This window comes from Mustela lutreola, chromosome 3, assembly GCF_030435805.1.
Source record: "Mustela lutreola isolate mMusLut2 chromosome 3, mMusLut2.pri, whole genome shotgun sequence".
Lineage (NCBI taxonomy): Eukaryota > Metazoa > Chordata > Mammalia > Carnivora > Mustelidae > Mustela > Mustela lutreola.
This window is the reverse complement of record NC_081292.1, coordinates 185,017,021-185,030,613: the sequence shown is the minus strand read 5'-3', so window position 1 is coordinate 185,030,613 and position 13,593 is coordinate 185,017,021. Positions and strand designations below refer to the sequence as shown.

General features: G+C 48.8%; 1 protein-coding gene across 1 annotated transcript in view; it reads right to left on the bottom strand.

The window, feature by feature from the left end:
• The window catches only part of MREG (melanoregulin), a 60,790-nt gene extending 47,674 nt beyond the window's left edge, over positions 1-13,116 (bottom strand). Inside the window, exon 1 of the mRNA XM_059168110.1 lies at positions 12,640-13,116. Coding sequence (XP_059024093.1) covers positions 12,640-12,734 — 95 coding nt within the window. The 5' untranslated portion in view covers positions 12,735-13,116. The remainder of the gene's footprint in view (positions 1-12,639) is intronic.
• Between the last annotated feature and the right edge of the window lie 477 nt (positions 13,117-13,593).

The window sequence follows — 13,593 nt, the reverse complement described above, 5'->3', positions numbered from 1 at the left end:
CTGATAATAAATATTTTATTAACCTCAAGCATTTGAGAAGAGGCTCTGAAGTCACATTAGAAGCTGAAGCAGTTTTCACTCCCAACAGGTAGGACGGTTCCACCCCTAGTCCTTCCTGGGGGCGCAAGACCCAGTCACTCCTCTTCTCTTTCAACAACCCATCTGCAGCTCCCAGGAGACTCCAGATCTGGGAGCACCAGGCTCCCTGCCTGGGGCCCGAGGGTGCAAAGTGCCGGCAGCGGCTAAGGCTGCTTACCCAGAGTTTCCAGAGCTTCCCGTGAGTCCTCCCTACGAACAAGACCTTGGCAGGCCCAGGAACTACCGTGCGCACTGCTGATACCCACAGCTGCAGTGAGTGGCTCCATGGGTCTCCCCACAAACAGGCCACGTGTCAGAGGTGGCTGGCTTAAGGCTGAAGCCCTAAAGAGAGTGAAAAGATAAAAATCTCCAATAGGGATGCCGGGGGTGGGGGGCACCACTGGTTGAGAGTCCGACTCTTGGTTTCAGGTCATGTTCTCAGGGTCTTGAGATGGAGCCCCGTGTTGGGTTCCACACTCAGCAGCGAGTCATCTCAAGAGTCTCTCCTTCTGCCCTACCCTCCCCTGCTCTCTCTGATAAGTAAATTATTTTTTAAAAATCTCCAGTAAACAGCAACCAAAGGTCTCAAAAAACAGACCCCGAAGGCTGTTTGGTGCCACCTCCTTGACTAAGGACTCCTCACCTGATTCCCCACCCAGAACGGGTCTGCCTGCTGAGCCCCTGGCTTCCAGATCTTTCCTTTCCTCTTGCTAAGGAAGCCTCCCAGTGACGAGCCAGTGGAGCCAAGATCCTCTCCCTCTCCTTCTTTTCCCCTCCGTCCTTCCTCTGTGCTGCTGTTCCCTCTCTCTCTCTCTCTCTCTCTCTCTCTCTCGCTCTCTCTCTCTCTGCCCCTCCCTGCCTTTTTCCTTCCTCCCCTCCCGCCAGACACCCGAGCTCTTCCTCACACCGGCTCATCCGGTCTCAACACGGTGCCATAGATGCCAGAGTTTTCCTCAGCATTTCGCCATGGAGGTCCATGACTTCCTTCAACGCCGGAGGCTCCCCTCGCCTCAGTGTGAAGGAAGAAAAACCCCAACCGGGGGCCCCTTTTCCGGCCCTGCTGCCCGCTGGGCCCCTGCCCTCCTGCCTTCTGTCCTCGGGGCTGAACGAGAGCCCCACGACAGCACGTCTCATGCCTGCGCCCAGCGCTTCCCGGCTTGAAGACGGCCCTGACAAGAACCCTGGGAAGCAGTCAGGAGCACGGGACCCAGTCCTCGGTCTCTGCTCTGCTCCCGCTCTTTCCCGCTCACCTCACCCCCTCTCCTGTCTACACCTGTGTCCCCAGACTCCTCCACGTGCTGCTCCTTCCCATTTCTGTGGAGCTGTGAGAGGCACCTTGAGCTCCACAAGGTCACAACCAAGCACCTGGTTGTCCCACCTGACCTCCCCACCAGCAGCCTCCAGTCCGATCCTGGACACTCTATCCTTCCCACTGCTCCAGCCAAAATCCTGACGTCACTCTTGGCTCTCTCATCCCCTACCTCCAAGCCATCAGAAACTCCCATTGGTTCTACATGCAAAACACATCCATCTCCCACCACTCTGAGCCAAGGATATAAGGGGCAGGCACTGGCACGTCCCAGCACAGTCTGGGGTCTGGCGAGCCAGGGTGGTCGGTCTCCCATCTGGCATAGGACTCCCTCCACTCACTGTTTCTACCACCGCTGGACTGCTGCACCCCACCAAGTCTGTCCCTAACACAACAGCCAACATAATCCCCTTACGGTATAAATCAGACCACGTCACCCCTCCGTCAAAACCCTGCAGTGGCTCCCACTTGACCTAGACTATAAGCCAGTCATTCAGTGCTCTGTTAGGCCCCATAAAACACCCCAGCCACTCTGGCCTCTTCGCTGTTCCCTGAACCCCCCAGTCACCCTGGCTGTCCCTTCTACCTGGAATGTTCTCCCCCAGATACCCACATGCCCCCTTCCCTCCCCTCCTCCACATCTGTCTAAACCTCAGCTCCTCCATGAGGCCTGCTCTGACCAATCTACTTAAAATGGCAAGCGTGCTCCCCTGCCCATGCTCTCCTTTTCTCTTCCCTGTACATGTTTATCTTCCCGTTTACTTATTACGTTTGCTGCTTCCTCCCCAATTGGGGTAAAAGCAGGAGAGGATCACTACCTACTCGGCCCAGGGGTGATGTATCAGAGGGCTCAGAACAGCTCCTGGCATGCAGGAGATGCTAAATAAATATTTTCTGTTGAGTGATGAATTGTTGTTTCCCAAGTTCACAGGGCTCTGAATGGTCGAAATGAGGCTGGAAATCCCTGTCTCCAGACTCACAGACAAACTCTCAACATTTTTTAGCTATTTCAGTTCACAAAGGTGAAGCTCATCGTCTCTCCAGAGGAAGCAGACAATAAGTACATACATTTGTATCAGGTGATGCTCCGGGCCTAGCAGGAATACCAGGTGAATGAAGGGACAGAGGGAGGGGGTGGGGGCCTGTTTTAAAACGGGTTGCCAGGGAAGCTTTTCTGATAAAATGACTTCGAGCAGAGACCTGGATAGAGTGAGGGAGTTACCCACACAGGTAAGTGGAGGAAGAACATGCTAAGCAGGTGAGCAGGAAGTGCAAAGGCCCTGAGGCAAAAGCATGCTCTGTGCATCTGAGGACCCAAGGGAAGGTCCATATGGCTGAAGGAAGAAAAATTTCACCTGATGTGCTGACTTTAAAATCGGAGCCTGGTGTGACAGTCCTAAAGTGGAAACTACCCAAAAGTCCACCAACAGTAGGATGGGTGAGCAAAATGCATACCCTACAGAAACCGAGAATCACAAGTTAATCGACACACTGCAACCTGGATGGATCTTGCACAGTTGGATGTCATTGAGTACAGCTGAAAAGCAGGCAAAACTAAAATACATGTTCAAGGTGCACACATAGATGGTAAAGCCTTAAAGAAAAGCCAGAAAATGACTATCACAAAAATCTAGATAGAATCTGGGGTGGGGGATACAGGGCTAGCCATAGTTATCTCCTGGCCCGGATGGTAGTTATAAGTATAGTTACTTTATAGCTGTTGTTTATACTGTAGCTATTTTTAATGTTTTTAGTTTCCTTTGTTTTAATTTTTTTTAATTTATTTGACAGAGATATATCGCAATTAGGCAGAGAGACAGAGAGAGGAAGAAGCAGGCTCCCTACTGAGCAGAGAGCCTAATGCAGGACTCCATCCAAGACCCTGAGATCATGACCTGAGCTGAAGGCAGAGGCTTAACTCACTGAGCCACCCAGGCACACACGTTTTTAGTTTCTGATAACGCATATACAGATGTGAATTTTTTTTAAGTTACGGAAAAAAATAGTAATTGAGGGAATTCAGTAATCTCTTAGGGGGGTATTTTAGATACATGTTGCATCGCCAAAATTATTCCCTAAGTAGGGCCCCAAAAAGAACAGAGTGCACAGTACATAAAAGGCACCATACAAATATGTATCAACCAGACTAAAAAAGACTTCCATCGTTAACAAAATAAATTTATTTTACCCAGCACTGAAGCAGAATTTACTCTCTAAACAAATGTGAAGAGCTGAGATCACTTCAAGATATCTAGAGAAAAAAAGTTCCAGGAAAAGGTGCCTGGGTGGCTCAGTGTGTTAGGCCTCTGCCTTCAGCTCAGGTCATGATCTCAGGGTTCTGGGATCGAGCCCCACATCAGGCTCTCTGCTCAGCAGGGAGCCTGCTTCCTCCTCTCTCTATGCCTGCCTCGCTGCCTACTTGTGATCTCTCTGTGAAATAAATAAATAAAATCTTAAAAAAAAAAAAAAAAAGTTCCTGGAAACCTAGATCACAGGCTGCGTAAGAGAAAGAAATTTCATCTTCTCTGGAACTTCCAGTGTCACTAAGACTGACTCATGCAATTCACGAAAGGGGAAGAGAGACACTGGAGGTTGCCTGGAAACAAAACCTTTAAAAGTCATCCCTCTATGCACCCTGAGTGGCTGACTTCTTGGTAAAGCATTCACCTCCTACCCATTGGACTGGAGGCCCGGTCTGGGAACTGTGCCCTTGACCTCTGCCTCTCTCCCCTCTGGCTTTCGAAAAGGTTAAGCATCCAGGCTTTGGGAAAGGTTCTTCGAGCTGGGAGCTGATTCCTGCAGTAGGAATCCTTTGTGCCTCTGCAAGCATTTCCTAGGAATCATGGTCAAGTCCAGGGCTCCGGGCTTTGAAGCTGCAATTTCTACAGGAAGTCGTGGCCCAGCTGTGTCAGCTCGGGGAGCCCGACATCACACTATGGGGAAAGTCAGGCCATCTGGGCCAGCCCGAGAGAGTTCACTGACGCGAACTCTTCAGCCAACGTTTCTTTAAGCCCTTCCAAGGGTGGAAGACAATTTATTCAGCTCAGAGGTCATGTGAGTCCACACTGTGAAATGAAAAACTCCGCACATGTAAAGGATTATTGTTCCTCTCGAACCGGTGCTGAGTGCCTCCCGAGTGTCTTTAACCCCCCACCCTTCTTTCCCATGGGCACCTGCTTTCCCACGGGCAGCCCGAACACAGGAACATGAGCTTAGGGCTTTCGACCCCAGGTTCTAACGATGCTGCAAACACAGTTTCTAGCACACACCACGTTAGCAGCTAGTTGCACATCTCCCTGCATATGAGGCAGTCCCCGCTCTTTCTACAGTGATGAAATATAATAGGATTTGAATCCAAGCTCAGCCAAGCATGCCTCTGAGCAAGTCACTGAAGCTCTTGAGCCTCAGTTTCTTCAACCATCAAGTGGGGATTGCAGACGGCTCCGCTTCACTGTTCCCACGTTCGCACACTTACCCACTTACTAAAATCTGTCATCCCAGATTGATGCTGGTGCTGCTTCTGCAGCATTCAAGGGGCACGTCACCAGCTGGGTTCCTCTGCACGATGCCCTGCTTGCTAGGCTCAGCTCTCATAGTGCAGACAAGTGTCCTTTCCGTCATGTATCTGGTGCCAAGTTTTTTTGCATTTCTGTGTTTTTTATTGGTGATTCCACTGTTTGGAATGGCCCCCAAGCATAGTGCTGAAAGCCCTCAAACCCGTGGGTTAGATAAGCTCCATCCAGACAGCAGTGAGAGGGCTGCTGGCCCTGAGTTCAATGCTAGCGAGTCGAAATATAAAGAATAAGATGTCGTGGAGGAGAGGTCGTGGAGGAGAGCCGGGAGCTAAGGCGATGTGGTCGCTCATCACGTGGCTCTCTCAGGTGGCTTAAGAGAGAGCCACGATTAAAAACTCAGCCACGGTTGTAATTCTCTCCCTTTCTTCTTTGGCTTTTCAACAACTGGACTGTCGTGGTGCTTATCGGTTACCGACAGCCAGTAAAAATCAGAGATTGGCGTGAATACAAATGAGAGCGTCAGACCTGTACTTCCCCGAAAGTCTTCAGAGGGACCCTGGTGAACAGGCTTTAGAGTGTGACATTTGCATGCCAGTTCCTTCACGTTGCATCGAAGGCTCATCCAGATCTCTGAGGTCTGTCCCGTGGGACATCATACAGCAGTGGACTCTGGGGCCGGAGGATGGGACATCGCTCTGCTCAAAGGCTGACTGCAGCTGTGCTTCCAGAATCATGACATTTCAAGGGCCACAACTCATGCTCAGGGCAATTTTTATATGGCAAGGCATGCTTTTAGCACGGATGGAAGAAAGCCGTGCTATAAAAGTGAAATAAAAACGAATGCTCTGAGCTCGAACATTTTCCCAAAAGTACCCTGTAGTGGGTTGAATAGTGTCCCCCCATAAGATCTGTCCAAGTCCCAACCCCCGGTTCCTGTGAAATGGCACTTCATCCAGAAATAGGGGTTTTGCAGCTGGATTTACGATGACCCCTAAATCCAGTGACTGGTATCTTTATAAGAGCAAAGAGAGGAGTGTTTGAGACAGGAGGAGAGGCACACAGAGGGAAACAGAGGCAAAGACCGGAGGTGGGCAGCCAGAAGCCAAGGACACCGGCAGCCACCAGAAGCTGGAACCTGCAAGAAGCAATTCTCCCTAGAGCCCTTCCAGCTTCCAGAAGTGTGAACGAACATATTTCTGTTTATTTAAGCTACCAGATTCATGGTACTTTGCTGTGCCAGCCCTAGGAAACTAATGATAAACACCCCATGTGTTTCTTTCCATTAGTCACATAAAACCTTGAGCCCAAAAGCTATTCACTATTTTACAGACAAATGATCGACCACCTACCCATTCCAGAACAATCCAAAACAATCCATTGGGCCTCAGTGCACATTGTTTCCTTGTGGTTTTGATCACTATTTACTTTAGGAATACAGGCCGTGCAGGGAAGAATGGCAAGCAGAATGTCAAACCTTCCAAGATGATTAAAAAATGAGTCTTAGATGACTCTGTCCTAAAATCAGAGTGAAGGGAAGAAAACAGAGACTGACCAAAACCTCTGGCTTTCTTCAGCCCTAAAGCCTGGTGTGAAGGTCAGGTCTTACGTCCTTTATCCAGACCTGTTCTCAAGCTTCCTGGCAATAGAGATGACCTCACCTATTTGCTGGTGAAACAGCCGTGAGCAGCTAGGAGTTGGACAATTGCTTGTCCTTCATATGCCCTGGGCCCTCAGGTTCTCTCCCTGTACCACAGACGGTCTCGCTGGCCCTGGAGTCCAAGTCAAACAATTTCAGTGGACACAAGCCCACAGGAGGAGGAGAATTTGCATCAAGCCTGGGACAGCCCTGCAAGATCCTACATCAAAGTCTGATCCCACAGGGAGCCTGGGTGGCTCAATCGCTTGAGTGGGACTCTTGATTTCAGCTCAGGTCATGGGTCATGAGATAGAGCCCAGCACTGAGGTCCGAGCTCAGCGAGGAGTCAGCTTGAGGCATCTTTCCCTCCCTCCCCCTCTGCCTCTCCCCTGCTCGCATACCCTCTCGCTCTTAAAAACAAATAAATCTTTTTTTTTTAAAGTCTGATCTCACATACAAATGGCTATCAGACACATAAAAAACATTTCATCATCATTAGCCATCAGGGAGATTCAAATAAAAACCACACTGAGATACCACCTGACACCAGTTAGATTGGCCAAAATTAACAAGACAGTAAACAGCTAGTGTTGGAGAGGATGTGGAGAAAGGGGAACCCTCTTACACTGTTGTGGGAATGCAAGTTAGTGCAGCCACTTTGGAGATTCCTTAAGAAATTAAAAATAGAGCTGCCTTATGACCCTGCAATTGCACTATGTGGTATTTACCCCAAAGATACAGATGTCATGGAAAGAAGAGCTATCTGTACCCCAATGTTCATAGCACCAATGGCCACAGTTGCCAAACTGTGGGAAGAACCAAGATGCCCTTCAACACACGAATGGATAAAGAAGATGTGGTCCAGGGCCCCCTGGGTGGCTCAGTTGGTTAGGCGGCTGCCTTTGGCTTGGGTCACGATCCCAGCATCCTGGGATTGAGTCCCACATCGGGCTCCTTGCTCGGCAGGGAGCCTGCTTCTCTCTCTGCCTCTGCCTGCCACTCTGTCTGACTGTGCTTGCTCGCTCTCTCTGAAAAATAAATAAATAAAATCTTTAAAAAAAAAAAAAAGAAGAAGAAGATGTGTTCCATATATGCAATGGAGTATTATGTCTCCATTAGAAGGAATGTATACCCCACTTTTGTATCAACATGAACGGGACTGGAAGAGATTATGCTGAGTGAAGTTAAGTCAAGCAGAGTCAATTATCATACAGTTTCACATACTTCTGGAGCATAAGGAATAACACGAAGGACATTGGAAGGAAAGGAATAGTGAATTGGGGGAAACTGGAGGGGAAGCTGAATCATGAGAGACTGTGGACTCTGAGAAACAAACTGAGAATTTTGGAGGGATCGGGGGTTGGGTGAGCCTGGTGGTGTGTATTAACGGGGGCACGTATTGCATGGAGCACTGGGTGTGGTACATAAACAATGAATATTAGAACACTGAAAAAAAATAAAATAAAATTACCAAAAAAAAAGTCTGATCTCATTTTGCAAAAGAAGAAAGTAGAATTTGAGGAAGATAAGGGAGGTCCGCCCCCACCCCCACAAATCCCACAGTCAGTTAATAGCTGAAACTAGGACTCAGGTCTCCTAACTCCCCCTGGGCTTGGTTCACAGGGCCAGGTTGCTTCTACTTCTACTTTACCCACAAAGGACATGGAAGAAGGGAAGGAGAAAGGGGCCAAAACAGACAGGAGCCAAGGCCACTGATATCCACCAGTTTCTTGTGCATAAATCTTATATTACTTTCGGAAAACATTTGGTAGTTTTCTGAATTTTTTTACAATGCAAGGCATGGATTTGGAAGTCTGACAGACATGGATTCAAATTCTGGCTCTCCGACTTCCCAACTGGGATTCTGAATTCATTTAAACTCTCTAAGCCTTGGGTTCCTCCTTTACCAAATGGAGCTAAGTAACACCCATTTCATTCAGGGCTAGGGATGACTAACAACAGAAGGTATGCAAGGAAATCTCACTCGTGCAATAAGATATACCCAGGATGCACCATTTCTAGAAAGTTAAGAAAGAAGGTAGATGCAGTCAGGAGAGATACGTTGGGGGGTTCAACTCCATCGCTGCTTTCTAAAGGCAGATGCTGGGTGCATGCGTGTGTTGACTCTATTAGTCTTCACAGCGTTTTGTCTTAAATACATTTTTTAGAAAATTTACACATGGAAATTAACAAGTAAATAGCATTATCATCATTACCAATCAAAAAGGAGCTATTCCGTTCTTACTCCATGTTGAGCACTGTGCTGGGCACAGGAGGAGTCAGGGGAGCTGGATTTAGCCCCTCTAATCTAGACCAGAACCTCCAATCAAGCTACGGTTGCAGCCCCCCCTTAGAAAAGTCATAACCATAAGAGACCCAAGGGGTAAACAGAAAGTAAAGAGATGCCATAACTGCTTGGGGAGACTTTCTAAGGCTGCATCACAAAGGAGGCAGCTGAAACGGGCCTGGAGAACAGAGCAAAGCTTAAGAAGTCGGAAAAAAAATAAGATGTCTATCTAACAAATATGGCATTGTAAACCACACACCAGGGGGAGACCAGCATGACAGGAACGATCACAGGCAGAAACCGGAGAATCAGACAAGCCAGGAAAGAGGAAGTGTGAAAGCAAGCGCAGACGGTCAGCACAGAGGTATGGCCCACGCACCAACGAAAAAACATCGGATTTCTATTTCTTGTGACTTGCAAGAGAGCAATTTTCATGTCACCAGGCAGAAGCCAGAAACCAGATTTCAGCAGCACCTGGGTGGGGTGGTCAGTTGAGCCTTCGACTCTTGATTTCCGTTCCTGTTGTGATCTTAGGGTCCTAGGATCAAGCCCCGAATCTGGCTCCCTGTTCATCAGGACTTCCAAGTCCATCCATGCCTTGCATTGCAAGGAGCCACTAAGGAACTTGGGATTCTGGCTTTCTCTCTCCCTCTGCTCCTCTCCCACCCGAAAATAAATAAATATTTTAAAAATATTTTTAAAAAAGAGAGAAAGCAGATTTCATGGTGAATGGGTGATAAGGAAGAAAGTGGGGGGTAGGGGGGACAGTTGACAACTCTTTCAAGACCTTTGCGCCCGTCACAAAAGAAAGCAAAGGGTGGTAATTGAAGGGCTGGGCAGTATCAGGATGAATTTTCAGGCATTCCTAAAAAAGGAGAAATTCTTTTTCTAGAAAAAGGGGAAACGAAGAACAGAGAGAAACACAGACACAAAGCAGACAAGGCACAGGCATTTCCCTTCAGGTATAAAGTTCTAGAAAAGCCAAAAAAAGAACAAGGTCAAAACATAAAAGGCAAGATCAGATTGGCAAAGGAGATGAGACTCAGAGTTGCTTTTCTTGAACTCACGAGAATCCCTGGTGCATTTTGGAAGAGGCCCGCAAGTGACCATGTAGACAAATGACACTTGTCATTCCCCAACCACACCTCTTTCCAGCACTGCTCCCTTGCGGCCTGAAACAAAACTTGAAAACCATTACCTCACCATAAACGATTTAGTTAGGGGGAGAGCATATATACAAAACCCTTTTTTTATAAATATTAAAAAAAAAAAGACATAAAGAAGTCTCCATAAAATAAAAATTAAGACCATCTGGCCCCATGATTTCACCACATCAAGATTTCAAACCGGCCACTTTTCGAAACAGTCTGGCAGTTTGTCCAAAAGTTAAATGGAGGATTCCTGTATGACCCAGCATCCCACTTCTAGGGATGTACCCAAGGTCACCGAAAACTTACATCCACACAAAAACTTGTGCGCAGACGATCACAGCCCCAAAGTGGAAACAACCCAAATGCCCATCCGTTGGTGAACAGGTAAATAATATGTAAAGAAGCCAAACATAAAAAGGGTATTCAGCCTTAAAAAGGAATGAAGTGATAATAAATGCTACAATGCAGCCGAAACTCAAAAACACGATTTGGAGTGAAAGAAGCCAGGTGCCCAAGGCCAAAGAGTGTTAAGATTCCATTTATAAGCAACTTGCAGAAGAGGCAAATCTAGGGCTGAGGAAGGGGGAGTGGCGAGTGATTGCTAAGGGGTGTGGCATTTCGTTGGGACTTGAGGGAAATGTTCTCTCTCAGATAAGGGAGACGATTACACAACTTTCTGAATATATGAAAAACCACAGAAATTCCCACTTTAAAAATAAATAAACAAACAAAAAAAGATTTCAAATGACACCTCATGGTGACTTCAGTAAGGAAGAACATACAGTTCCCCATACACACACCTATCACTGCTCCACACTTCCACAAACAGGCCGCTCTTCCCAAATGGGATTGCACTGAAATGATGCCAGGATTGACACTAAGCCACAGAAGACCAGTCCACTCATATCCGCATGCTCAGAAGAATAACAACGATAATTAACACTAACAAGAATTTATTGGTTGTTTGCTATGGGTCAGAACACTCTGCTCAACACTTTACATGGATTAGCTCATTTTCTTTCTCACCGCAACCCTTTGAGGAACACACTGCTGTCCTCCCCATTTTACAGATGAGGAAATTAAGGCAGAAATAAGTTTCATAATTTATGCCCAGTCACCCAGTTGGGATTTTCACCCTAGGCATTCTGACTCATGAACACTAGGCTCTTCTGAAAATCACTTACAAAATTCACTGCCTTCCAATGCAAACCGGGCAGGTGAAGATTTTTAAATAACCAAAACTATTAACTCGAATAGCAATCGGGATGGAAAACTGGAAAGACCCAAGACACTGAGAATCAGTACTGTATTCTCGTTACACTGAATACTGACGAGTTGCGCATACAAGCAAGCATCAAATTCCAGATTGTTACTTACTTCTTTGTAGTCTGAGGGTGGTTGACTAGCTGTCTCCCTGTCCATATTATCCTAATAGTCTAGGTTTCTTGTTGAAACCATCAGCAAGAGCTCACAAAAGTTTGTGCATCGTGTGTACAGTTGTTTCTGTATATAAAGCTGACATTACATATATATTTACACACATGTGCGCTCACTAAACAGTGAGAGGCAGATGGTGAATTCTAAATCCTAAGTCATGGGAGTGAGAGATGAATGAGCTCAGAGTCATCAAAGAGAGCTGCTGCGGGGAAGGGGGGTGGGGGGTGGCTTGAGAACCAGCATTTAGCTGGTTGGGGGGGAAGGCAGGAAGGGAGGATAAAGGTCATTTCTTGAGGCAAGCTTGGGGGAAATAAGAAGGTTGAATTGTCCCTAGAACAGCAAGGATGCCTGTCTGATTAAATCAAGGAGTGCACAGTATTTAATACACTGGAAAATAAGAGTGGACAGGCAGCAAGGGGTTACGTAAGACCTCCTAAGTCACGGGAAGTGTTTGGACTTGACCGAGTAAGAAAAGGTAAATCATGCTTTTGCAAACTTAGAAAAGCTTTATCATGTTAGCTGCAGGTTTCATAAGAAACTACCCCCTAAACATGACCTAATGGAACCCTCATTTCATCACTGCGAAGGTACAAAATTAATTTGCTTAACATGACAGCCCAGAACAAAACTGTGTCGCATGGCCCCTTCCACAGAGCCACTAAGCGCACTCACTGCCAACCTGCGTTCCATTTCCTCACACTTCCTAACCGAACCTGTAATGAGTCAACATCCTAGTCAACAGGCTGTCCCTACAGGAAATAAGCATTTTTGTTTTGTTTTGTTTAATGTGAAAAATATTACGGCGGCTCAGTCACTTATAATGGTCTTTCTTTGGTAATAAAACTGAAGGCACCGTACCCAACTTCTCTCCTGGACGAACTAGAAACTCACAGTCGCCTTTTTCACTGAAATACGCCTATTAAAGACACGGTCTCCGCAGGTCCTCCAGACCGACCCCGACGCCAACTTCTCTTCCGCGCTTCCCTTGGCGCTTCCCGCGGGCGTCCACCTGGGTCTCCCGCGCCTCCGGAGGTTTGCGCTCGCGGACAAAACTCCTACCCACGGGACAGGATCTCCGGGCGGAGGCCGAGGGGCTGAGTGGGCGCCTCGGTGCGACCGTGAAGCGAGCCCCCCTCCCTGGCTCGGACGGGCACACGGGTACCCGGCTCCGCGCCGCCGGCCGCCGCCACGGAAGCGCAGACGGCGGCCCCGGGGCGCGCACCCACCTGACCAGGGGCTCCTTCTCCGGCGCGGCGGGCTCCTCCAGGCACCTGCACGGGCAGCAGCAGCACACGGTCCTCAGCCAGTCCCGCGGCCCCATGGGGAGCGAGGGGCCCCGCGGCGCCGGCACACTGGGACACGGCCGCGGCGGCGAGCGAGCGCGGCTGGGGCACGGCCACCCGGCCGGCGTCCAGGTGCGGGGACAGTGGCGGCCCGGGCGTCGCGGGCCGGTCCGTGCGCATCACGCCGCGGCCGGGGACGCGGGCGAGGCCGGGACGCCTGCAGGGCCCGGGGTCTGCGTGGCCGCGCGCTTTCCTCCACTTGGGTTTTGTTTGGGGCGCCCGTTTGGTTGGGGCTTCCCCCCTCCCTTTCTTTTAATTCCCCGGGGGCCAGTTGGGACGCATGCGTCCCCGAGACTCTCTGCTGCTGCCCTCTCAGGAGGAAGCGGGGACTCCAGGCAGCTGGCACCTCCGACGGGCGCCCGGGGCTGGGGGAGGGACGGGGCTTGCCCTGGAGTGACAGGGCACGAGGCTGGGCGGACTCCATTCAGACGTTTTATTGGCTTCGCTCCCCAAGGAAATAAAAGGTCCTCCTTCCTACTCCGTGTCTTCAAAGCAGAGTGGAGGGCACGTTTTTTACCGGGTCAGCCCCACACGGAGTAAAAGCTAGCAGAAGAGCGTGGATTGACACGTTAGCGAAGCGGTTTGTTTGGTTTTGTTTCGTTTTGTATTTAAGTAATCCCACACCCAGCATCAGGCCCCAACTCGAACCCAGATCAGGAGCCCCAAGCTCCCCGCAGTGAGCCAGCCAGACGCCCCCAGAAGCGGGTTTTTTTAAAGTACTGCATTTCCCGTAATTTTCCAGTTGTTTTCAAGCTCACCAGCCCCTAAAACACAGAACAGGCAACCCCTATCATTAGTTTCTTGCAATTTTCCAGAGCTCTTTATGTGCTTATTTAT